General features: G+C 43.2%; 1 protein-coding gene across 3 annotated transcripts in view; it reads left to right on the top strand.

The window, feature by feature from the left end:
• The window catches only part of KCTD1 (potassium channel tetramerization domain containing 1), a 92,514-nt gene that overhangs the window by 37,178 nt on the left and 29,629 nt on the right, over nt 1-25,707 (top strand). For all 3 annotated transcript variants that reach the window (XM_042961507.1, XM_042961505.1, XM_042961506.1), the window contains exon 2: nt 9,292-9,470. In XM_042961507.1, the coding sequence (XP_042817441.1) occupies nt 9,307-9,470 (164 nt within the window). In that variant the 5' untranslated portion in view covers nt 9,292-9,306. The remainder of the gene's footprint in view (nt 1-9,291; nt 9,471-25,707) is intronic.

Below are 25,707 nucleotides of genomic sequence, written 5' to 3'. Positions count from 1 at the left end.
GGCTCCTGCCTTCTGCATGACCACTGACCATCCTCCTAACCCTCCAGCCAGTTGTGTTCATTTTCAAAACAGACTGCGTGGAAGACCATGGATGGAGCAAGGTAAATCTGTCCCTTCTCTTGTGAAAGCCGGAGCATGGATAGCCTAGTAATGGAGCGCGGTAACCTTATCCTGGTACACAGTGACTAGTGTGTCAAATATCGCTGTAAATTCATTACTAGATAATTATAGGCTAAGCCGCTTGACCCCACAGTCAACTTCCTTCTTCGTGAAATGGTGATAATACTTAACATTGTGCAGGGGTTTCTGATTTCAGACTAGGAGGCCCTCTGTGAGCGTTAGATACTGTTTCATTGCCAGCTTCTGCTGCCATTATGCATTCTCCTTCCAAGAGAACGCATGCAGGGCACCAACTTCTGGAAACGTGGGAGGCATGCAGGTACATCTTTCCTTGTCTTGCTTTTGCTGTGTTTTGGATCTGGGAATGGACGAACTTGAGGAGGGCGCAGATGACCAGATAGTTCCCAGGAGTGTGGAAACCATATATTCCTGCACCATTCTTTCAGGATCAAACTAAATAGACTTCTGTGTCAGCTAAATACGAGCTTACCATGACCTGAGGCCCATTTAATTTTTGGTTCCACACATTTCCTCCCTGGCAAGAAAATAAAGGAAAAGGAAGCATTATCCGAAAATTTCTGTATTTCTTCATTCAGTCCTTGGTTTTAAAATGTCAGAAAAAAAGAAAAAATCCTGATTATGAAAGTAAAATATAGCAGCATGCCAAGAGTATGTACTAATTGATTTAATTGTACATTTTTTTCTTCTTAAAAATTGTTTTTTAAAATTTCAAGAGTAATAAATGCTCTGTGTCATAAAGCACAAGAGAATAAAAACAAAAATAAAATTTGTCTGGAACATCATTACATAGTCCTAACCCCTACTAATATTTTGATGTTAATTCCAGAATTTTTTATTGCACATACACATATCTTTGAAAAATAGTCTTTCCCTATGGAACTGTTACAGAACCTACTTTTCCACTTGAATGCTATGTTTTTATTTTTATTTATTTATTTTTTTAAATTAGTAACATTCATGGGTGCTTGGTGGCTCAGTTGAGAGCTTGACTCTTGATTTCGGCTCAGGTCATGATCTCATGGTTCCTGGGATTGAGCCCCGTGTTGGGCTCTGTGCTGACAGCACGGAGCCTGCTTGGGATTCTCTCTCTCCTTCTCTCTGCCCACATGCACACACTCTCTCTCTCTCTCTCTCAAAATACATAAATATTTAAAAAAGAAAATAATTAGTGATATCCATAGTTGAGCTGTAATGTGTATTTTAAAATACTCTGATGTTTTACATGCATTTAAAAATATCTAAGAAATCTAATTTAAAAAATAATCCAGCTATAATAAGCACAGCAAAGTTCTGTCAAAATATTCTGTTTTTTCAAATTCACTTTCCTTCTGGGGGGAACAAAAAGCAGAGAAATTTTGGCAAATAGTTGTTCTTTTCATGGTCCCAGCTCAGTAATCTAATAAAGGAGCTTCTCAGATACACGTTTCATTTGAAAAAGAAAAAAACAAAAAGGCATGTTGAGGGCACGCACCACATATCTGGCAGAGATTGTGCATTGAAATAGATAAACATTAGGAGCCCCTCCTCTTGGCCAGCAGCAAGAAGAGTAACATTTTGCTGTTTCAGATTAGGAAGCAATTGCAGATTAATTTAACACAGTTGCTAGTCATTTTGAAACAACTTTGAAGCCTCCTATTTTTGATTTCTGGGATTTTTTTAAATCTGTGAAATTAAGATTTTTGATCCGAAAAGGAAAATCGGTACAATTCAATTGCCATTTCATTTTATGAACATAACTGTGCTGATTTCATTCTCCACTTCCTTTCATACACTTGTCCACGGCACATAACTAGCATCTTGTTATGCTCTGTCCTGTTTTCTTTTCACTTACCTGTACCCCACAATATAATCCTTTCATCACTGTAAAATGCTGTTTTTTTCACCTGTGGATCTTCCCTCCTCAACTATCTCTAAAGTTCTCTGTATTTCTCCGTTGCTCCATAGAAGTCTTCTCTGTACATCTGGTTTACTGCTCTGTGAGATTTCATTTTTCATGTGCAGAAGGAAAGAAACTTCCTTTGTCCTTCTCTATGCCAAGCCCTGTACTATACGCCCTCACAAACATGTCTCACCCGCTGCTGGCTTTATCTCTCTGTAGGGTGGGAAGATTTAGCCCTGTCTTAGAGATGAGGAAACGAGTCTGATAGGTTTGGAAACTTCTCCGAGATCACACAAAGGGTAAGGCCAGCTGAAAGCAGGTCTCCAGTTTCCAAAACCAAGGCTCTTTCTCCTGTGCCTGTAGGGTGTTCTGTATAGGTAACTTTTACAGCTGTGTAAAGTCTTGAAAGTTGTCTTACCTTAAAAACATGTTTTTCTTTACTATTTTTGGACAGGAATCTTTCTTCAGTATATTGTGTACTTTCCAGTCTAAGTTAGGGGGTTTTTGGGGGGATGATGTCATCTTGAATGATTTTTGTAAGTAGCTGTTGTCCTATGGGCTAGAAAACCAATGACTACATCTGTTATAAATGCATGAATTAAGAGTAAATAGGTTCTGTGAAGTTGAAGGGGGCTCCTATGATAACGTGAATGGAAGATTTGATGTCAAATTTGGAGGCTTAGAAGGCTTTGGGGCCTAATTCTCAGGTGTCTTCAGAGATTGACAGAAACTGTCCTCTAAATAAGTTACATATACAATACTCACAGACTTTAAAGTGCTGGTGGGTTTTTGTTTTTGTTTTTTCTGTTTTTTAACTCATGTGAAATTATAGGAGTTTTTTCTCTCTTTTCTCAGGTCATTCTCCTATTTAGTTAAAGTCAATAGAGGCCATAGAGATTGAATGTGGTAGGAACCCAATAAATATTTCTTGAATAAATGAAGAAACAAATGAGATATCTCACAAAATACGTTGACATTGTGGTTGAGAATCTTGTTATACCATTAAGTAACTATGATCAGTAAACTGAAGTTTTTCTACAAGAACCATCATTATGAGTCCAATAGGATTGTGTCAGTTCTAAAATAACACTCTGAAGGCAACCATAGATTTCCATCCCAGGAACTGGCAACATCCATGCTTAAGATACGTTGAGTACAGTTTGGGTACCCTAAATGGTTGGCCAGCTATCAAAAAATAGAATTCATGAGAACACTCCAGTCTCCAGGCATTCCATTTCATGTAATATAGATGCTACTTGAGTCTCTCTCTCTCTCTCTCTCTCTCTCTCTGTCTGTGTGTGTGTGTGTGTGTGTGTGTGTGTGTGTGTGTGTGAGAGAGAGAGAGAGAGAGAGAGATACTAAGGTTGAAATTTGTGGAAAAGTTATGATTTGTGTTAAATTCCTTCACTCCTCTATAGAATGTTATGAATTATAATATCAAATAATATAGATAAGTATTTTACTATTGATATGCTTTTCTGGAAATATCCCTAAGACACCTGTTTCTTTTCCCAGTGAAAGAGGTAGTGTAGTCCAAGATAGTGAAACGTGACATAAGACAGGGGCATACATTTTTAACAAAGTCAGTCATTCAAACTTTCAGTTTAAACTTCAGCTCATTTGTTCCAGGCAGTGCCCCTGGGGCTCCTGTTTGAACAGCACACAACTAGGTTAGATTTAGAAGGCAAATTTTTCATTAGCTTCTTTTGAAAGATGCCTGAAGTCAAATCCCTTGAAGGAGTCTCCTACCAAAAAAATTATTGCTGCTTTGTTGGGTAGGTGAGGTGGATGATTAAGCTAAGGAAGCCTCAGACTGAAAGCAGCCAAGAAATGGAAACTTTAAAGGTAAGCTGATCAACATGCCTGGAAAATCCAGGCATATGGGATAGAAATGGGGGAAAGAGGAATTTGAAATACAATTTCAGATGGCTGTTTTATGTCAAAGTACCATAGTCAGATTTGGTTTATCCTAGGAGAGGAAATAATAAACATCTTTTTAGTTTTTAAAAAAGGTAATATTTCACAGAAATTTAGATGAGTATTTGAACAGCATGGTGTTTTGATTGGAGTTTTTCCCAAGATTATTTTCGGTTTATTTTCTTTTTAAGTAGAACTTAGAGTAAAGTAAATGAATAAACCTTAAGTGTCCACATGCGTACAACTGTGAAACCACCCAGATCAAGATTTAGAACTTGTCTAACTGTCCAGAAGGCTCGTTCTTTACCCCTCCCAGTCAGTAACCCCCACAGGTGGCCAGTGTTCTGAGCTCTGTCTTCATGCATTCATTTTATGGTTCATAACTTCGTGTGAATGGGCATATAGGACATGCCCTTGTGTCTGGTGCCTTTTCCCAGTGCTCTGTGAGAGCCATAGATGTGTTTTCCTCACTGCGTGGCTATTAATTTATTTTCATAAAATCAGTAAATAGGGAGAAATAGTGCTGTGAACTCATGAACTGTCTGTATTCACTTCTGAAGTAACTCTGCTTCTCCATTTAAACATGGCTGTGGGGCGCCTGGCTGGCTCAGTTGGTAGGGCATGCAACTCTTGATCTTGGGGTTTGTAAGTTCAAGTCCCACGTTGGGTGTAGAGATTACTTAAAAGTAAAATCTTAAAAAAAAACAAAAACCTTGTAAAAAATAAATAAACGTGGCTGATAGGTTCAGGTCTGTCATGATTTGGGCTTCCATATATTAAGAAAAATTCAAGGTAAGCCTTTACTGTGCTATCCAGTGGTACAGCCACTACCAATGTGTGGCTATGTACATTACAGTTTAAATTAATTACAGTAACATTTAAAATTTTGTTTTTTAGTTCCACTAGCCACACTTCAAATGCTCAAATAGCCACATGTAGCTGGTGGCCACCCTACCAAATGGAGCAGATCTAGAACATTTCCATTCTTGTAGAAAGTCCTGTTGGACAGTGCTGTTTAGAAAGCTGGCTGTTGGCTGACTTCCTCTTTCCTTTCCTCTTTTCCAGACATAGGATGTTGTAGTGGGTTTTCTTTATTTTTTTCATTGTAAGTTGTCATTTACTTCTGTGGTTCTCAGGCCATCATCTTACAAGCTTCTGTTTCCTACATTGTCCCTCTAGACCTTGGGGAAAAGGTAAGTGGGAGAATTCTCACAACATGCTATACTTTTAATTTCTACAAACTACCGTGTGCTCTCCTACTTCAGGGCCTTGGCGATACTGCTTGGAACCCTTCCCAGCAACCCGCTCGCTGTGTGTTGATTTCTCATCTATCAGATTTCAGCTTAGACTGTCTCCAGGGGACCTTCCCCATCCCTCCTCCCAGCCCCCAAGCCTAGGTTACCGGCCCCCTTGATTCAGCTGCCACAGTAACATGGCCTTTCCCTGCCTGGTAGCAGTTGCTTGTTTCCTGACTTCTGTCTCCCACCAAACGGCGAGCCCGGTAAGGTCAGGGACCAGTGTGTCACGTTCCCTGTTGTATATCCATTTCTTGGTCGAGTGCCTGGCCCTCAGGAGAGGTTAGTAAATATCGTGGAAGGAGGGAACAACGGGCTGCACAAGAAAGGGCCAATAACCAAATAGCTTAATGTTAGGGTTCTTCTCTCCTAGGTGTAGAGTCCGTTCCAGGTGGGAGTTTATCAGAGACAGCTTTCTGTCTGGGCACCTTACAGAACGCTGGGCTGTTTCGTCAGGGTGATGATGGCACAGCCAAGGCATTTGCGCCCTTTCTGGTTAAAGTTTTTGGTTTGCCTTTCATCGGAAATAATTCTAAGAGATATCCAAACTGAGATGATGATGGGTGAACAATCAAAGGGAAAGGCAGATGGGGAAGTGGAGTTGAAAAGTGGTCATAGTACGGTAGAAAATTCTGCATCTGTCAGCTGTTCTGCATCTGGCAGCTGTTCATGGCATCACAGGTGACGTCTCACCAAGCCAGATGACCTCACAGGGAGCTGCGTCAAGGAAGGGTATTCTGTCAGGATAGGTATCAGAAACCCCAGCTCAAACTTGCTTTAAAAAGAAGGAGATTTATTTTCCCAAGTAACAGGAAGTCTTGAGATGGGCTCAGAGTTGGTCCTTTCGGTGTGCCAGCAATGTCCGTGAGAACCCAGTTCTTTCCAGCTCGGCGTGGCCACCCTGGGCATGGGCTTCGTCCTGAGGCTGGAAGGGAAATGGGGGCTGCAGGTACAGGCCTCCCATCTGGGCCTCAGAGACTAGAGAAAGAAGAGAAAGCCATTGGCAGGGGAAGGGGTTGCCAGAATGTGTCAGAGGAAGCATCTGGAGTAACTGCAGTAGCTACGGAGTATCCACTGGAAACGCCAAGAGCTCCCGGCCCCAAACATCCTCTTCCCCCATCCCAGCCTATGCATTTTAGAAGTTCTTTCAGTCTGCACCAGTACAGAAAGCAGTGAATGAAAACCCTTTACTCTGTTAGCAAATACCACTTAATGCCTTAGAAGTCATCTAATGGGGACACACCCAGACCAGGGAAGATTCCCAGAATGGAGAAAGAGAGCAGAGGAGGTAAGTCAGGGGGCTCAGGAAAGACCAGTTCTGAAACTTGGGAGCCCTGCCAGAGTGAGCCTGAGCGTGGCAGTCAGAAACCCCTTCCTGGCCCTTAAGGGTTAATCCCCCGCCCACCCGCCGCTGAAGAAACACTGGCTTAATTTTACATTCAGCAATATCCATACATTCATGATTTACAATGTAAATGGTATATATTCTGGGAAATCTGGAATCCTTCAACCGATCGGTTATGCTTTAATTTTTTTTCTCCTTCTTCTATAGACCTCGCAGTGTTGGAGCTGTGCTGAATGAGGTCACAGTCTAACTACAGTATTAACCCTGCAAATCTGTTCATTTTCGCCTGAGCACCCTCAGGCAGGATACAGAATGTGTCCAATTGAAAACCTATTACAGGCGCTGCAGTCCATGATGGGATGAATTGTAACAGGGTGGAAGGTACTGGGGGGGTGGGGAGGGGGTGTCTTTAGCCAGGTAGGAAGTATCTCTCAAAAGCAGAGGTTATGTGATTGCGTTTTGAAAGGAAAAATCTTGTTCTCTCTCACTCAAATTTTAAAACGCAACTTTTTTTTTTTTTTTTTTTAACGTTTATTTATTTTTGAGACAGAGAGAGAGCATGAACAGGGGAGGGGCAGAGAGAGAGGGAGACGCAGAATCGGAAACAGGCTCCAGGCTCTGAGCGGTCAGCACTGAGCCCGACGCGGGGCTTGAACTCACAGACCGTGAGATCATGACCTGAGCCGAAGTCGGACACTCAACCGACCAAGCCACCCAGGCGCCCCTAAAACGCAACTTTTAATATTCTCAAATCTTAACTGTTTTATATTTTCTATCAACCGTGTCTGTCTTTGTATTTCCCCCCATCCAATACCTCTTCAATTTCTCTTCTCTGTGTGCTACAAACATCCTTTTGTGTTTTTTTTTAATACCTTTTGCATTATTAAAAATATAGAGGAACATCTAAAGAATAATAGAGTGAACACCCGTGAACCGACCACCCCATTTAAGAAATAAAACACTAGCTCTTTTCCTAGGACTGTTTCTGGGCCCTGTTTAATTCAGCATGGAGAAAAGCACAACACAGATGGTCAGCGTTTTGTGTAAAGGCTCAATCGCCACCGCATTCATGGTGCAGAAACTCAGCTGCAGAGTTTCAGAAAGTATGTGCATTTGCTGTCTTGCCTAGACATGTGGTTAATGCTAAGTAGTCTAACAGTTGTGCCCCAGGTAGCTCCTAAAGCTGTTTCAGATCATAAAATCTATGATGTTTTGCAAATTTATATTTTATCATGCTGGGTTTTATGCACAAAAACTAGATGACTTCCCCTTTATAATCTCCATCAAAGGCATTTTTCAAAATCCCTTTATTATGCCTTGTCACTGGCTTTGCCACGCATTGTTTGCATGTTTGAAAACAATCTCTGGCTAAATTATAAATCTGAGAGTATTGTTGTGGCGTTAGCCTTGCAGAACTGAGGGATAAATGCTATTTTAACTTATTCCTCAATTGTAGACTCTAAATATTTGACCCCTTCATTGAGTGCCAGAGACCTGACTTGACTTGTCTGTGGTTTGGGCCCTATCACTAAGAGAGTGATAGACCATGTTTGGATAGTGTTTGAAATATTTATATTGTATCAATGGAAAGGATATAATATTTTATTTCCTCAAGAGTACAGTTCCTTCAACATGTTCTCGCTGCCCCCCGTGTGATGTCCTCCATCTGCTCTGTTTGCTCACATTGTACCTTTAAAAAAAATTTTTTTTTAATGTTTATTTATTTTTGAGAGAAAGGGAGAGACAGAAGTGAGTGGGGGAGGGGCAGAGAGAGAGAGGGAGACACAGAATCCCAAGAGGCTCCAGGCTCAGAGCCCGATGGCGGAGCTGGAACTCGTGAACTGCAAGATCATGACCTGAGCCGAAGTCAGAGGCTTAACCGACCGAGCCACCCGGGAGCCCCTGCTCACATTGTACCTTTGCCTGTGGGGCTTCTCCATTGACACCTGCCCTATTTCTACCTTGGGAGCTTGATCACTTCAAGAAGTCTGGCATAGAGAAGAGCAACTTGCTCATGCTCACAAGCACATACTTACCACTGAAGGGTACAGTCTTTTCCAAGTGTCCCCAGACCTTTAGTCTTGTACAGAGTGAAGCAGGGAACAAATGGGTAGAGTGTGTGTTGATTTTTTTTTTTTAATCTCTTGACTGATGAACTTGGGGTGCCTGTTTACAAAGTTGCTTTGAGAATGTGTGCTGAAGGCCAGGTTAGTCATACCCTCATTTTCGTGATTTAAAAAATAGAAATCGAGCATAGTTGCAGAACACAAATGCTGAAAGATCTGTATTTATCCCAACTGCATAGCAATAGGGAAGTTTCCAAAGAGAAGGATAAAGCCTATGTATTTTATTTAGATATGGGTTGTTTTAAGTGTTGATTGTCTTTTCATTTGGAATGAGGGTAACTCTCCATGTGCCATTTAGCAGTTGTTAAATGTGAGAATTCATTAGTAAAATAGGCGGTCATAGAGCTCAGGATGATTGGAAGTGAACATTAGTTCGGCTCCTTGATTCCGAGCTTGGGAAGTTTTCCTTTTCTTTGTTACAGACTTTGTGTTTCTAATATTCATTACAACAAGAGTGAGAGCCTGCTGATTTTTCAAGATTTTATTACCGAAAGAATGTCAACACTAGTCTCTGGCTTATTCTTTATGATGCGTGTGTTTCCTTTCTCTCTACCGAAAACGTGTCTAAACTTGCTTATCTCTCTGTAGGACAGTCGGCCCAATATGTCAAGACCTCTGATCACTAGATCTCCTGCATCTCCACTGAACAACCAAGGCATTCCTACTCCAGCACAGCTCACAAAATCCAATGCGCCCGTCCACATTGATGTGGGCGGCCACATGTACACCAGCAGCCTGGCCACCCTCACCAAATACCCCGAATCAAGGTAATCCGAAAAACGGAAAAGTCACACTCGGAAGTGCATGTATTTGATGATCTAACTGTTTTTCCTTTGACCAGCACAGCAGCGTGGACTTACTGGGGCCGGGGCTAGAGCACGAGGGTGCCGTGTGGGCCCCCCGGCTACCCACGCTGCTCTTGGACGTGGCTGTCAGTCTTGTCCGAGTCAGGGCTCGACCCACAGCTTAATCAGGTCCACGTAGACATGTCACATAGGAATGGAGTTCTAGGATATTTTGCCTTGCAGAGATCTTCAGGTTTCTCAATGTAGTACAAAAGGAAGGATGATTTCTATTGCTACTGGCTTTTCTTCTGTCCTTTTCTAAAACACTTTCTGATCAGTTCTTAAGAATTTTCTAGGAGGTCATTTGGTGCGCCAACTTGTGAGCTAGAGAAAAAAAATGAGAGGCTCTTATCAATGGGGCAGTATATTTACAACACAATGCAAAAGTCCAGGAAGCCAAGATAGTCTTGTTTAAAAAAAAAAAAAAAAAAGGCCAGTGGGACTTCTGAGGGATCAAGGCAGATAAATAAATATAGAAAGTGTCTGAAGAGGGAGCACGGTTTACAAACAGGCATTATACAGTTCTGCTTTTTTTAGTCTTTCTCTGTTACCTGATATTTTATGAAAGGTTGAGAAGAAAGATAAAATTTTCTCTCTGTTTCCAGATTGAATTTCTGCAGCCAAAGTGAAATGATTTTTTTAAAAAACAGATGACCATAGGGGCACCTGGGTGGCTCAGTCGGTTAAGCGTCCAACTTCAGCTCAGTCTCACAGTCTGTGAGTTCGAGCCCCACGTCGGGCTCTGTGCTGACAGCTCAGAGCCTGGAGCCTGCTTCAGATTCTGTGTCTCCCTCTCTCTCTGCCCCTCCTCTGCTCATGCTCTGTCTTCTCTCTGTCTCAAAAATAAATAAAAAACATTAAAAAAAAAATTTACAAAAACAGATGACCATTAATTCAATGACCAAAAAGCTTTATATTTTTAAATGAAATGATTATATCATTCAGTTATTAGTATTATTGAGTCCCCACTTTCCCTAAGTTCATTGTGACAGGTGCTACAAGATCATGCTACATGATGGCTATATTTTTAAAGAATATCATATAAGGAAGTAAGGTTTCTTTTTAAAAAAAAATACTTATTTCCATTCCTTCTAATCTAATACCAACATCAAAGAAAGAAAATCACCACGCCTCTTCAGATGAACACTTAATTCTAGGGGGCAAGCCACAAAACGTACATGAGCCGAAAAGCAAATCCTTAGCTGTAGCAAAATTCACTGATCTGATCTGGTGGCCTTTTGTTTCATTCAGTACAATTTTTAAACTCTGATCCGGGAGGGAAGTTAATAATGACCCATGTGCACACGACATAAGTAGTAGGTTTTCTTCGAAGGCTCGTTGCAGCTGGGGGGTCTCTTCCTACTGACTAAAGCCGCACGGGGGTTTGGCATCCGTGAAGCTCCCCCGTATCACTTAGCCTGTTGCAAGGGTAGAAGGTAGAAATGTGTTGGAGGCGCTGCTTATTCAGTTCCTCTCTCCAGTGATTTGCCACTTTAGAGACCTCGAATAGGTGTCTTACTTGGAGAGTCTTCCTCTGGCCCCTCTGCGTGGGCATTTCTAACAGTCTACTTTCAGTCCCTCGTTGTCCACACCCTGAGACAGGCATCGCATTCCACGATCTCAGTACTCCGGATACACCATCTCATATGGCAGCCCCTAGCCACATGCAGCCTTTGAGCACTTGAAATGTGGCTGGTCCAAATCAGAATGTCCTCTAAGTGTACAATTGCACTGGATTGTAAAGAATTAGTGCCTACCAAAAAAAGTAAAATATCACAGGCATACAGTCTCTCCTTTGCTGTCCTGCCCACTGTTCCCTTGCTGTGTATTCAACAAACTTCTGTCTTCTTTAAAAAAAAAAAAAAAAAAAGCAACTCAGTAGTTTTTTTATTATTGATTTCATGTTGGAATGAGAATATACTGAATTAAATATGTCATTAAAATTAATTTCACCCGTTTCCTTTTACTCTTTCAGTGTGGCTACTAACAAACCCAAAGTTACATACATGTCTTGTGTTTTATGTCTGTTGGACAGTGCTGACCTACACACAGATTTTTTAAAAATCTAAGCAAACCCACTTCTTCCCCAACCTGATACGTACATACATGATAACTTGAATTTCTCTTTCACCAACTTCATTAGAAAAGGTGAAATTGTTCGTCTTCCTTTCCCGATCTTTCCCCACACAGCCTCGCCACCACTGGGCCACAGTGTCATGGGAGAAACATCAGAAATACTTCATGGTTCATTAGTCCGCACATTTAAATGCTGATGCTGCCATTTAGTACTTGTTTGGCCATGGATAGGTCCAATTTCTAAGCGTCTGTCTTCTCACTTGTAAAATAGACACGGATAGGTCTTCTTGCAAGGTTATTGAGAGGATTAAATGTGATTACTAAAAGCACGCCATGGCCCTGTGCCCAACGCATAGATTTGCCTTTATGCTTAATCTTCTGCCAAACCCAGCAATTGTTTCTTTTCAAACTGCCTTCCAAATTCCAAATATATCCCCTTCCTTCATTTCCTAGACCATGGAAACAGGCTCACTTTTGGGTTCTTGCCTGAATGACTGCAGGCTCAGGGGAGCCCTCGCCTGCACCTTCTGGTCCTTTATCTTGACGCGCCTACCTGTCCCAGAACTGCTGAGCTGTTCTAATATCATCTTGATCGTTAGGAGATATTCTTAAGCATATGTTAAGACTCGGAAACAAGCCTTATAAAGTGACTTCTCTGTTGCTTATACCTAAAGCAGATGATGCTGGTTTAGATGTTGAACTGACCATTCTGCTCCCTCTTGTAGTGTGTGTGTGTGTGTGTGTGCGCGCGCACGCGCGCGTTTGGCAAATAATCCAGTGTTCATTTCAAGGCAGCAGTCAGTCTAAGGGGACCCATACATAAATTTTTGTAGTCAGAGATACAGGGAAGGAAGGGTTTCATGCTTTTCTTATACATGTCAGTTACTCCTCCCACCTTCTGGGAAAATCTCTTGCATATCTTCACCCCTTGGGGATAAATCCTAGGAGATTAGGTTGCCTATGACCATAGAGTTACAAATAGCTCCAACTCGAGTTCTCTAGATTCTAGGGTAGTCCGAGCCCTTCTCCCACTGTGGAACCATTCCCTGCCCCCTCGCCTGTCAGCACACCCTGGTTCCTCTCTCACTTGCCTTTTCCTTGGTGTAACCCAGAGGAGTGGACGGCTTTTTCCTTGGTTTTATTTTCTAGGATTTCAAGAAGAGACTTGTAGTATAAAAGCCTTAATTTGTTTATAACAAGTGATCATAAAAAATGTAATGTCTTTCTACAATTTCAAAGGTTCTACACAGAGCCTTTATTCCATTTTGAAATGTTTTATATGACTTTTCATCCTGTCTCTATTTATCGCCTTCTTGGCTAAAGACCACCCTTAGAACATAGTCCCCAGAAAGTGGTACAATGGACCACACAGCCAAACATTAGAAGCACCTGGGAAGCATTAAAAAGCCATACATGGTCCTGCCCCAGACCAATAAAATCAGAATCTCCATGAGTTTCCTAAGAGATTCTGACTTTCACCATCTGGCTTTGAACAACACCAATGTGGATGGTCCCTCCAAGTGAACATAGGCTTCTTCCTCAATGACTATTTCATGCTATATCATAATGGCTATTAAAAAAAAATACGTTTTGATCTTTATTTCTTTAATTACCAAGGTTACCTGTTCCACTGTGTGTGGGTACCCCTATGCTTTGGTGTTTTGGGTGGGGGGAAGCTTCTAAGCCCTGAGTTGGGATTCAGTAAGCAAGTTGACTTTTTACATTTTACATCAGAGCTCCTCACACACATCATTATTCACATTCATTGTCAGGTGGTTTCTAGCTAAAGGGACTGAGGTTTCAAATTAACTGGAGCAGGTGCATACATCAGTGATGTGCTGTGTTTTACCGATGTTTTGTGTAAGATGCAGAACAGCTCTTTGGAGGGGTTTATGAGACCGAGGCTAATCCACACCCCCTCAGGGATCAAGGAGATAGATCCCTTGCAGAGTTGCTGACAAGTCTCCAGTTCCAGTTGCTGTTCTGAATTGTAATCACCGAGAAAAACACCTAGTTCAGATCTGCAAGAACAGCACATCAAATAAGTAAAACAACAAAAAAAGTGAAAAAATATATCACTATCATGAAAAGATTTTTAATGGATTTTATAAAGAAGATAGAACATATCTTACCTGACAGTTGCTAGCTTGATTGATAAATTATAAGCATCTAGACATGGGAGGTGGGCCTCACCTGTACTCTTGCCCTGGGCCCTGCAGGTTTTAAGGACAGACCTGATAATGTCTGATTTAAAAATCTAAGGCACCCATTATCAACATCATTGATAACAACAAAGTCTAGGTATCTAAATAATTTGTTATAAATAATTAAGATTGGTACCAAATTACATGACATCTTTAAAATCTCCTGTATTGCCACTGAAATATCTTCATGGCTGTGTGTGTGTGTGTGTGTGTGTGTGTGTGTGTGTGTGTGATATTAAATAAACTTTCTTTGCTTTAGAAGACAGTCTGGGTGGCTTGGTTGGGCATCCGACTTCGGCTCAGGTCATGATCTCACAGTTTGTGGATTCGAGCCCCGCATCAGGCTCTGTGCTGACAGTTTAGAGCCTGGAGCCTGCTTCGGATTCTGTGTCTCCCTCTCTCTCTGCCCCTCCCCTACTTGCACTCTGTCTGTTTCTCTCAAAAATAAATAAAACATTTAAAAGTTTTTTTCAAAAAAAAGAAGACGCAAGTCTGAGTTCAAAGTTAGGTCCATTTCATCCTTTATTATCACCTTGCACAAAATGGAAGCTCACTATTAATAGCAGCTATATTGATGGTTGTTCACATGTGGACTTTTTAAAACTGGGAAGTGGGCTGTTATTGCTAATGAGTGAAACCTACCAGGCGGTAATAAGGCAGGGAGGGGTCTTGACTAAAGAGAGCCCTTCAGCCACTGACCCAGAGAGGTGCAAGACAAGATCTCATGTTACAGTCCTGAGCCATCCGATCTGACCGCTTGACGGAGCTTTTGTGTATTTTAAACCCAGTACATGAGTTGACTCCCACATAAGTAGATTATGCTAAATTGGTCTCTCCTAAATAGCAGCAGAGTTACTAAGCGCACTGGCATATGTAGGTAATTGCAAAACTCAAGAGACCGGGCTTTCAGCCTCACAGTCAACACCCATGGCCACCCAAGGGGTGTGTGTATTTGGAGCTTTAGAATGGAGATGCCAAACACGTGTGCCTTGCCAGTACTGCTCTACCTTCTGGCATGCTTCACTCTTAATGTTAGCCATTAAGGCATGGTTCATGTGGAGCTGCCCTGAAAGCAACGTCAGATGAGCTCGACATTAAGGAATTGGTGCATCCACTCTCAGGACGGCTGAATTCTAATGTTTGGATTTCCGTGTCATTGCTGTATGCCAACCTAGGGAGTTTTCTGCAATCCTGCATTAGGGCTGGGCATTCTGTGCCGTGAGTCTGTGACTTCACGATTCCAATTTCACATGACAGGCCCTAGACACGAGTCCAGTCCTGTTATCATGCAGGCCCGCGATTCAGGATTCCAGCAGAAATGCCAAGAAATCAATGCATCTTCCTTGCCACACAGTTCACTGAGCTTTCTTTCAGAATTCTTGCAGGGCACTGAGTAGAAGGCTTTTTATTATAACCTACCCTTTAGACTAGAGTGATTTAAATATTTTTTAGGTTAATTTATTTTGACAGACAGCACGAGTGGGGAGGGGCAGAGAGAGGGAAAGAGAGAATCCACACCATTAGTGCAGAGCCCGAACTGGAGCTCGAACCCACAAAACCATGAGATCATGACCTGAGCTGAAACCAAGAGTCAGACACTTAACCCACTGATATACCCAGGCACCACAGATCAGCATGATTTATAATGCAATGTCTATCTCAAGTTTAAAAAACTCACAGTGGGGCGCTTGGGTGACTCAGTTAAGCATCGGGCTTTGGCTCAGGTCATGAGCTCACAGTTCCCAAGTTCGAGCCCCACGTCGGGCTCTGTGCTGACAGCTCAGAGCCTGGAGCCTGCTTTGGATTCTGTGTCTCCCTCTCTCTGCCCCTCCCCTGCTCATACTCTGTTTCTCTCTGTCTCTCCCTCTCTCTCTCTCTCTTTCTCTCTCTCTCAAAAATAAATAAAAATTTAAAAAAAATTTTTTTAAACTCACAGAACAAGTTTTTTGGAGGGAGTGGAAGTCATCCTGAGATAATGTAGCCCCAGCAGAGGTGGAAAGAGGGGGCACATCCCTGCCTTGAAAACCCCTATGGAAATGCACAAAATGAGGACAGTCTCTAACCAGTGGTGAACAGTGTTCAGTGTTAAGATTGGATGATCTTTTAAAAAAGGAAATTAGTTTATGAGGAGGGGAGTGATTGAAAAGGAGGGAAAGCATCTGGCAAAGGAAAAATGGAAAGTTTCTCCAGGGTGATAGGGGCAGTTTTCCTCTTTTCTGTCTCTTGCCATGTTATAATATTGCTTTTTCAGAATTGCTCTTCAGTTATATAGGCAAAGACTAAATGAAATCAGCTTCAAAAGACTTTTTTTAAAAGTTTCTTTTAATGTTTATTTATTTTTGAGAGAGAGAGAGTGTGAGCAGGGAAGGCAGAGAGAGAGGGAGACCCAGAATCCGAAGCAGGTTCCAGGCTCTGAGCTGTCAGCACAGAGCCTGACTTGGGGCTCAAACTCACGAACTGCAAGATCATGACCTGAGCTGAGGTCGGACACTTAAGCGACCGAGCCACTCAGGTGCCCCAAAAGACATTTTTTTTTTTTTTTTTTTTTAAACAGTGAAACTGGATTTTCTCTTGAGTGCCGAAAAGCCAGTAACTTCTACTCCTGGCGAATTCGGCAAACTTCCTTCGCCACTTGGGAACAGAACCGACCTGGCTTTCCTAGTAACCTAACTCATAAAGTCTTGTCTCAGAGGATAACTCACAGACAAATGTAACCATGCTATAGTACCTGTATTTTTCCCTGTCCTTGTGTCCACTAGAAGATTTCTTCTTTGCTCCCCAGTGTGCGGGGCATGTACTGGCCAACAGAAGTCCTTGCTCTCTTGAGGTTTACGTGGGGGAGCTGGGAGGACAGATGATAAGTGAACAGTCACTAAACGGTATTTGGGTTGGTACCAAGTGACGTCGTAAGTAAGAACACCACCCAGGACAAATACGCCCACTTTGGGATATAGTTTGCCCCCTGTGTTGAGCCGAAAGATAACTTTATGCCTACCTATTTGCTCATCTAAATTTTCAAGACAAAATCTGGCTTACGTGTGAGTGTAGATTTAGAAGTAGATTTTTGTCACTTCAGTGTTCCGGGTCGCCCTGATGGTGACTCGGTTTGCCTATTCTGAGTTCTGTGATTCGTCTCCTGCTACGTGGTGTGCGGTGAATATGTATGTTCACCCCTCATCTCCAGCGGAGGGAGATGCAGAGTGAAGTCTACTCTCTGGGCCGTGGCCGTGGCACAGCTCCAAGCCAGGTCATGTTCCGATCGCCGCGCGGGTGGACTGAGCCTGGCACCGTTCCTGATACATTCTATTTCATTTTCCATTTGTGGGACACTGAAGTTATACTTGATTTTGACCAAAATAGAATTAAAAAAAAAAAATGTGGGCAGAAGCCCCTTGGTGGCAAATCATTAGCCTGTTCCTGGTGTGGACCGTGGAGAAGGCGAGGGCCGCCCACCCGCCTCAGACCTGTCGCGGCCGCCGTGCGTCAGATAGCAGAGCAGTGAGGTGGGGACGCGCGCTGGGTGTCTAGCTTGAAGCATCTCAGGGCCGGACTGTGGGTCACGTTCTTGATTTCTTCTGAACTTCTGCTTGCCCAGAACTCAACGCTATTGGAGAGAAACGCTATCCGTGGAAAGCGGTCTCTCACTTAGTCTCCATCCTCGTATTCTTGTGCTTTACGGCACCTACCACAGAGTGGGCGTTCAGAAGTTTGCCTGATGTATGAATTTTTGGGTGAAATACTGTGTACGGAAGCCAGGCCCTCAAAACAATGAAGGGCACATAACTGAGTAAAGCTGTTCGAAACAGTCAAATGTAAAGGGCTCATTATCTATATTTCTCATCTAACGCGCCGCAGTAATCTCAGAGTTGAGACTGTTATTTAGTCCAGTGTATAGATAAAAATGCTGCAAGTCTGAGAGGTCAAGTGACTGACCAAGATTGTCGCTCCCACTCTGACTCCGGGCCCTTTGTGGCTTCCTCTTTTATAGCATTGCTTTCAACCCTAGGGGCATGTTAGAATCAGCAGGAGCTTGAACCAACAAACCTGGCCCTGCCCACAGTGATTCTGGTTTCATTGGTCTGGAGCAGGGCAGGGGACATCCTGATGTTTCCCACGGCCAGGTATGTAATCCTTCTCACCACCTGCCAGAACTATGTTATAAAGGTGGTCGTGAGCCAAGAGGGCAGGTCATTCTGGAGTAACCTCAAGCCACTTATTCTTTTTTTTTTTTTTTTTAACGTTTATTTATTTTTGAGACAGAGAGAGACAGAGCATGAATGGGGGAGGGTCAGAGAGAGGAAGACACAGAATCTGAAACAGGCTCCAGGCTCCGAGCCGTCAGTACAGAGCCCGACACGGGGCTCGAACTCACGGACCGGACCGCGAGATCATGACCTGAGCTGAAGTCGGCCGCTTAACCGACTGAGCCACCCAGGCGCCCATAAGCCACTTATTCTTAAGGTGGCCTTCACTAGGGTAACGTTAGGACTTAATGGTAGGTCTAGTCCAGTCGGAGCAGCAAAAACGTGCATGTCTTTTTCTTCAAGGCAGAGCCTAGAAAGGGATTTTCTAGTCTAGTTACCTGAAGGGAAAGAGTAAAGAGAGGGGAATAAATCAACCAGTCAACAACCCAGATGCCAGTGAACCAGAGGAACAGAAGGGGGACACCTGCCTTCCGAATGTGTTCCTCCAGCTGATACCTCCTCCCTGATAACCCCCATGCCAGAGTCAAACATGCAGATATCTGGGCCCTGGTCACCACTCAAGCGACCTGTATGTCAGGGTGTGAGGGGAATCTGCAGCTTTTGTCAACATCAGGCAGTCCACCCACAGCTCAGAGTTCAGGTGCCAGGTCTACAGTGAAGCAGCGTGGGGCTGGTGGTGATATGGCAGGAGACGGGGTCGTTAAAGAGAGACTTTGTTTATTGATTCTGGCTTGATTCTTGGGACAGTAATACTGACTACTCCTTTTGGTACATCGTCATGAATAATGTCATTGAGAAATGCCAAGGTCATTTTTGCTCTGTGTTTTTTATTGTATTTTCCTTCTCCCCTCATCATACAAGAAAGTACTTTATGATAATAAACTCTGTGTTCTATGTCCTTGTTTGAAAAGTTCATTAGTAGATAACTCATAGAAGATTCTGGTAATCTTTCACAAGGTTACACTCCACTCTGCTGTGTCTTGAGAACAATTCATTAAAGGGCTTAGAATTAACACTGTTATGTCACACAACCCATCTTGTGAATCTCCCTATGACTTTGACTCCTCAAACGATGTACTTTCTAAACAAACAAAAGAAATTAGTGGTTTCTGTCAGTCATATAACCATGCATGATGGAGTGCTTCCTTTGAGACCTTCTTTATGGCAAATGAGGACCAGCATTGAAACATTTTAGGTTAATTTCCAAAAGACAAACTGCATTTTGGTCCCACAGAGAGCTCTGTGGGCAGGAGAATTACACCCCCGTAGCATTATTCGTGTGTCCACCCTATAGCCCTTGACCTTCACAGAGATGTGGAAAATCTTTGTATCAGAAAGGAAACACCCCTGTGTCAGAACACCTCACACAGTAAGGTGTCTATGCTGTGTGTATTCATGACTGAAATAAAACAATGAAAGTTATTCTCAAGTTGGGGGGAGTCTTCTTTCTTAAGCCAGTGCAGAAAATACCACCCCCCCCCCCCCCGCATAACTTCCAAGCAGAAGCATCTGTGATTCAAAACCAAAGTACTTGATGTTGTAATTCGCATTTGAACTTTGAGAACTTTAAAATAATAGAAGGGGCACCCGTGTGGCTCAATCGGTTAAGCATCCGACTTCAGCTCAGGTCATGATTTCACAACTCGTGAGTTCGAGCCCCACGTCGGGCTCCGTGGTGACAGCTCAGAGCCTGGAGCCTGCTTCGGATTCTGTGTCTCTTTCTGTCTCTCTGCCCCTCCCTGGCTCATATTCTGTCTCTCTCTCTCTCTCTCTCTCTCTCTCAAAAATAAATAAACATTAAAAAAATAATAATAATAGTAACCCTCAGAAAGTCACGCTGAAGGACCCTTTATGGGTCCACTGAGCACACAAATGGTCTCTACTGAAACCTGAGGTATGTTAATAGAAAAGTCTGCTCCACTGTATCTGCCAGTTTGTTCTATTATCATTATATAAATAACCCCTTAAAATGTCATTTCTTTTCAGTAAAAAATGCAGGATTTATAGCTTCAGCTAGATGGATTATCAATATTCTGCCCCTGAAAGATTACTCTCAGGATGCTTGGAGGTAGAAAGTACCTTTATAATAATAAACTCTGTGTTCTATGTACTTGTTTGAATAATTGTTTGCAATAATTGGTCCCTAAAGGAGCAAGCTGAAGTGGGTGCATAATGCCTTGCATGGCAGGCCTCTGTGTGTGCCCAGAGTGGCCCCGGTGCAAGAAGGAGGGGAATGTGAGAGGCAGGGGGTCGAGAAATCAGTTGTACTCTTACAACTGTATGCATGTCGTGTATTCATATTCCAAAGGCAGACACCCAGAAGCTCCAATCTGGTGGCAATCCCATTTGCAAAAGAATCTGTTAAAAAAAAAAAAAATCCATGTCTCAGTCCCTCAATTATATCAGCTATTTGCTGGACCATCTGAATCTAATCAAGATACAGTGTCAGTAGAAATGACACTGTCACTGGATAATGGCTTCCTGCTGCTACATAAATGCCATGTGTCAGTTTGCTTAGTAATGACATTGCTGCTTATCTTTTTTGGTGGTAATGATTATTTTTACTTCTGTGCAGTTTTTCTTATTGTGTCCCCATATTCAGACGATAAATCACAGCTGTGCGTTAACAGCTAACCGCCACTTTCGAACAGCGGCGGACCTTGCCAGGCCAAGGGCTTCGTCCCTGGAAGGTGGATTTGAGCACGCCCAAACTTGCTTCCGCGAGCTGAGCTGACTGTGTTCCAGAGCTCCCACCCAGCTTGTCAAAGCCCCTGCCATCCCTCCAAAAATTGATTTTTTTAAGAAACCGTTTAGAAGGCCCTCGGGGCTTGAGAGCTTACCTAAAAATGAAAACTCTCCTAGTCTCAAAGCAGTGCAAACAGTCAATATCAAAGCAGAAAAGAAGGATCTTTTAAGTGTGTCCCACCAATCCATAATCTTAGGGGCCCTGAGGAAGGTACTTCATCAGTACATCACCATCTCGATGATACATTGCAGAAGGAACAAGACGGCACGAAGGGTGGACTTCAGAGAAAATTGTGGCACACGCGAATGTGGACTGGAATAAAGACTGTAACAACCAAGCAAACCTAGGGAACCGTGTGAAATACGGATAAAGCGCTGTTCTCCACCTTGGCTAGATTTCCGTGACAGAAACACCGAGCAGTGACAGTACGGTTTGTATTTCCAAGTGCCCGTTCTGCCGGGCTCCTCAAGAGCCCATTTGTAACCCTTTATGCAGATTTTAAAACTGAGCCAGAGTATTTATTTGAAACATAAGCCCTGGCTTCAGTGCCCTCCTCACTCAGGACTTTCAAATGGAACAGCGAGGATGAGAAGCAGAGGCGTCAAATGACTGCTAAACACGTGTCAGCTTCTGTTTGATGAGCATCTGGAAAGGAAGAGAAAAGTGGAGAGATTCTTAGCCGGGAACTTCCATTTCTTTGAGTGTTTTGCAGGTTAGGGCTTGGTTCTGTTTTGTTGGAAGGGAAAGGGAGAACTACGGAGAAAACACCCCCAGCTCAGGTGTGTATGGACCGGCTTGGTGCCTCTGGGTAAATTCTTGAACTGTGATCAACCAGACCTGTGCCCCAGAAGGGTGGAGATGATTACACAAGACGCACGCACACCTACAAGAGCGCTTTGTTGACCGTGGTGTAGCCGAAGGCAGGATGCTGTCAGCGCGTGTTCCTTGTTTCCCAACTACGCACACCCCAGAGTGTTGTCTTTGAATCAGGGGCTGATAGAAACTTCATATTTTTCATATGTCATTCCAACTTGGTGACCATTTAAATAATCTTGCGACATAAATTCAACATCTTAACCTTCTCGGGGTAAAAACCCCACCGGGCACGTTGGCCACTGTGATGTAAAGAAGGCATTGGACTTTTTTTTTTTTTTTTTTAACAAAAGGTAGTGTGGACATTTTATATTTTCTTTACAATGTTTGTGTACTTTTGAAGCTGTGTAAATAGTACTCTTGTCCAATTTGCAGCTTTCTTTCCTTCTGTAGAGGCGTAACTCACAGTCCTGAGGCTAAATCTCCTCCCTTTGGCCTTGTCATCTTAAAGCCTAGTTTCTGACAGGGGTTTCAAGCTTCCTCGTCACTCTGAAGTCATGCAGGGATGGAATAATTTGGTCATTTTCACTCATCTACCCACCTCACCATACTCTTTTTTTGTTTGTTTATTTCGTTTTGAGAAACAGAGAGAAAATGGGGTAGGGGCAGAGAGGGAGGGAGGGAAGGAATCCCAAGTAGGCTCTGTGCTGTCCGCACGGAGCCCAACATGGGGCTTGAACTCATGAACCATGAGATCGTGACCTGAGCCAAAATCAAGAGTCAGATGCTTGACCGACTGAACCACCCAGACACCCCTTGCTCTTTTTTATTAAGCACTGTGTGAAGCCTCTGGCTTTTCACTTACGGGTACTAAACAGAATATTGTACTACTTCATTGTAAACTGCTGTTTTGCTGGCCCCATTACAAGTAGGAAGAAATTGTTAAATTGAAAATGGAAACATCTGGCTTTGTCATAGTGCTCTGATAGTAGCATATAATTAATACGATGCTTTTATTTGAAGTGACCACTATGATGTATTGTAAGCCAGCTCCAATGGTGTGGGACAGGTTCCCCTCCGTATTCTGTTGTCACTGATAATCTCAAAGTGTGGCAGACAGAGTGGGGCTACAGTCACATGGGAGGGGCCAAGTCCGGTCTGTTTATTAGGAGATCGATGCACAGAGGGACGAATCTGGAATGTGTCATCATACAGGAAAGCACTACTTCAGTCGTTAAGTGTGCTAATATCCAGAAGCCTGGGAAAAAGAATAGTCATTCAAAAACATTAAAGTCAGTGGGAACACATGCAGGAGAGTTTGCTTGTATAACAAGAAACTAGAAACAAAATCAGAATGGAACTACAAGGTGAACGAAGGCTGGCAGGAGGTGCCAGAGCGGGAAGGGGGATGAATTTTCTGGGACAGACAGCCCCTGAGGGTCAGGGACAGCACCTAGCGTGGGCTGGCCCTCGGGCCGCAGGGAAAAGAGCCTGCAGAGCGCAGCGACCCTCAGTGAGTTATCTGATGGCTCTGGCCTCCCATTTCTCCATCAGTAAAATCAAAATACTACTTGTGAGTACTTTATTAGAGTTGTTGTGAGGTTTAAATCAGATAATCCATAAAGTTTTTAGCAGCGTGTCTAACAAACTCAAAGAACATCAGCTATTATGACATTCTTTTCTCTGGATCGTAATTATTATTATAAAATGGAAAACATATTCTAGAAGAAAGGAGTGTCAAAAATACCTCCCAATATAGAACAGACTGTTGGCAGGAGGGCGGGGTGGGCTGTGGGGGCAGGCTCGTGTGCACATGTGCATGCTTGCCTGCCCAAATAACAAGCAGGAGGAAACCTAAACAGAAACCGTGTGAGCCGAAAATACCCAAGCGGGCTCCCGAGGGAGGGGAGGCTATGATGATCTGATCCTGGGCCAATCTTGGAAAAATAGCAGATTGGTCTAGAAATCATCTGTAAGCAGGCATTTGCTCAAACCAGCGAACGGGACCAGGTGACCGCAAAGGGTTTCTTCCAGTTCCAGATGCACAACAGGATTTCGCGTACAGTCAGAATCCTGCTTTGGCCCACGTAGCACACTACCGCCGAAGGACAAAAATCTGTCCGCGTCTCCTGAGCACACGCCAGGTGGGCCCAGCGCTCTGCCAAGGAGTGGAGCAACCACCAGGCGGCCGGAGCAGCTCCGAGCTGGGGTCCGCAGTCCAGCTGCCTGAGTGTGAATTCTGGCCTCAGCGCCGAGAAGCCGGCTGCAGTGTCCTTGTCCATTAAGGCCGGTGATAATATCCACCTTGCTTGCTTGCTTGCTTGCTTGCTTGCTTGCTTGCTTGAGGGCTTGCTGTGAGCCCTCAATACCGTGTCCTGCACCTAGTGAGCACTCAGGAAGTGTAGTTCTTATCAGACACCAGAGTTCTTAGGCTCATGAGAGTTCTTTGGGCGAGGTGCTATCCCCTTTCTCAGATGAAGAAATCAAAACCTCATTGATTTAGTCTGAAAGAGGGCAAAGTCATGATTCAAACCCAGGTCTGTGAGTTTAAAGCTGAACGTGCCGGGGACTCCTGAAACATTACTGAAAGCACCCATGCTGAAACTTGTGAAGAACGGCGCCCTTAACGTGCTCTACTCAGCTCCACACTTGGAGAGAGGTGCTCCTCATTTGCTGGGTTCCCACCTCACCCCTCATGTTCCTTCTTGCCTGAAATCCCTTTTCTAAGCACCCGTGCCCTTCTCCTCATACCTAGTAATCCCTAGAACTCTACACCGTCATTGCCTCCTATAGGAAGCCTTCCCTGCTTGCCCCAGGTTGGCTAGATCCCTCTCTGCCCTTCCTTGACTCCCAGTGGGACTGCATCCTGCTCATTTTAAGAGGACTGGCAGAGCACCAAGAATATGGTAGGCAGTCAATAAATGCAGAAATAAAAAGCCTACTTATGTAAATTCTGGTGGGTTTTTAAATTGGGTTTTAAAATTGTAATAATACATTTTTCATAATTAGCAGTCAGTGTAACTCAGAATTTAAAGAAATCTCTAGTTAGAGTCCTGGAGGGCACTCATGAGAGTTTTATAGGATTAGCAGCCCCTTGAGTGGCCCTGAGCTCCCCCTCGACCCTCAGCATTACCATCAATGATCAGTTCTCCAAAATGCCGGCTACTCAATTGTTTTGCTCATAAGCTTTTTCTTGTATTTTAAACTGGCCTTTCCTTTCTCTCCTGCTTTCTTCAGTTCTGTGTATCATTTAAGAAAATGATGCTGCCTCAGGGAACGGTACTGGAAACATTACTTCCCCATAAGTAGATACAATTTGTTTTGTTTGTTCTTACCAAGAAGGTATTTTCTCCCTTCTCTTAAATTACTTCTGTCCATTTCTATAACAAGCTCTGAATTAATTTGTATCTGTGTTCATGAAATATAGACGAAATTTCCCACGTGTGGGAACTATAAACAACTCTTCCTAGAATTTTTTTTAACAGTTATAATACTTTAAGCAAATTAAACACTGTTTATGATAATTCAGGCTTCTAAAACAGTAAGTGGACTGGTGTTTCTTTTCCTTCTTTTTAAACGTAATAATACCCAGCATCGTCCCCCACCCCCTCGCCTTTTTCTTAAAGAGAAACTTTTTTTTTTTAAATGGACATTTAAAAACGTATACGAAAAAGAGCACCTGGGTGGCTCAGTCAGTTAAGCGTCAGACTTTGAGTCAGGCCACGATCTCTACCCTTTGTGAGATCGAGCCCCACATCAGGCTATGTGCTGACAGTGGGGAGCCTGCTTGGGATTTTCTCTGTCCCTCTGTCTCTGCCCCTTCCCCTGTCTCTCTCTCTTTCTCTGTCTCTAAAATAAATAAACTTAAAAAAAAATTTTAAGTATCTGTATCTATATAATTATCTATATCTATATATCTATATCTATATCTACCTATATGGAGAATACAGTATTGAACTCCCAAGGGTCCAGATGTCAGATATCAACCTAGCGTGTCTCTTCCCTTGCACCATTGTTTCCCTGCTTTCCCATCTCAGCAAAAGAGAGGAAGAGGCCTCACTGGTTGCAGTGCCGGCCCCTCTCTCCATGTGCCCTTTCCCCTCTGCTGTCCTGAG

The sequence above is a fragment of the Panthera tigris genome, chromosome D3 (genome assembly GCF_018350195.1).
Source record: "Panthera tigris isolate Pti1 chromosome D3, P.tigris_Pti1_mat1.1, whole genome shotgun sequence".
In the NCBI taxonomy this organism is placed as follows: Eukaryota; Metazoa; Chordata; class Mammalia; order Carnivora; family Felidae; genus Panthera; species Panthera tigris.
The sequence above is the reverse complement of the archived record's forward strand: the minus strand, read 5'-3'. Positions and strand labels throughout refer to the sequence as shown.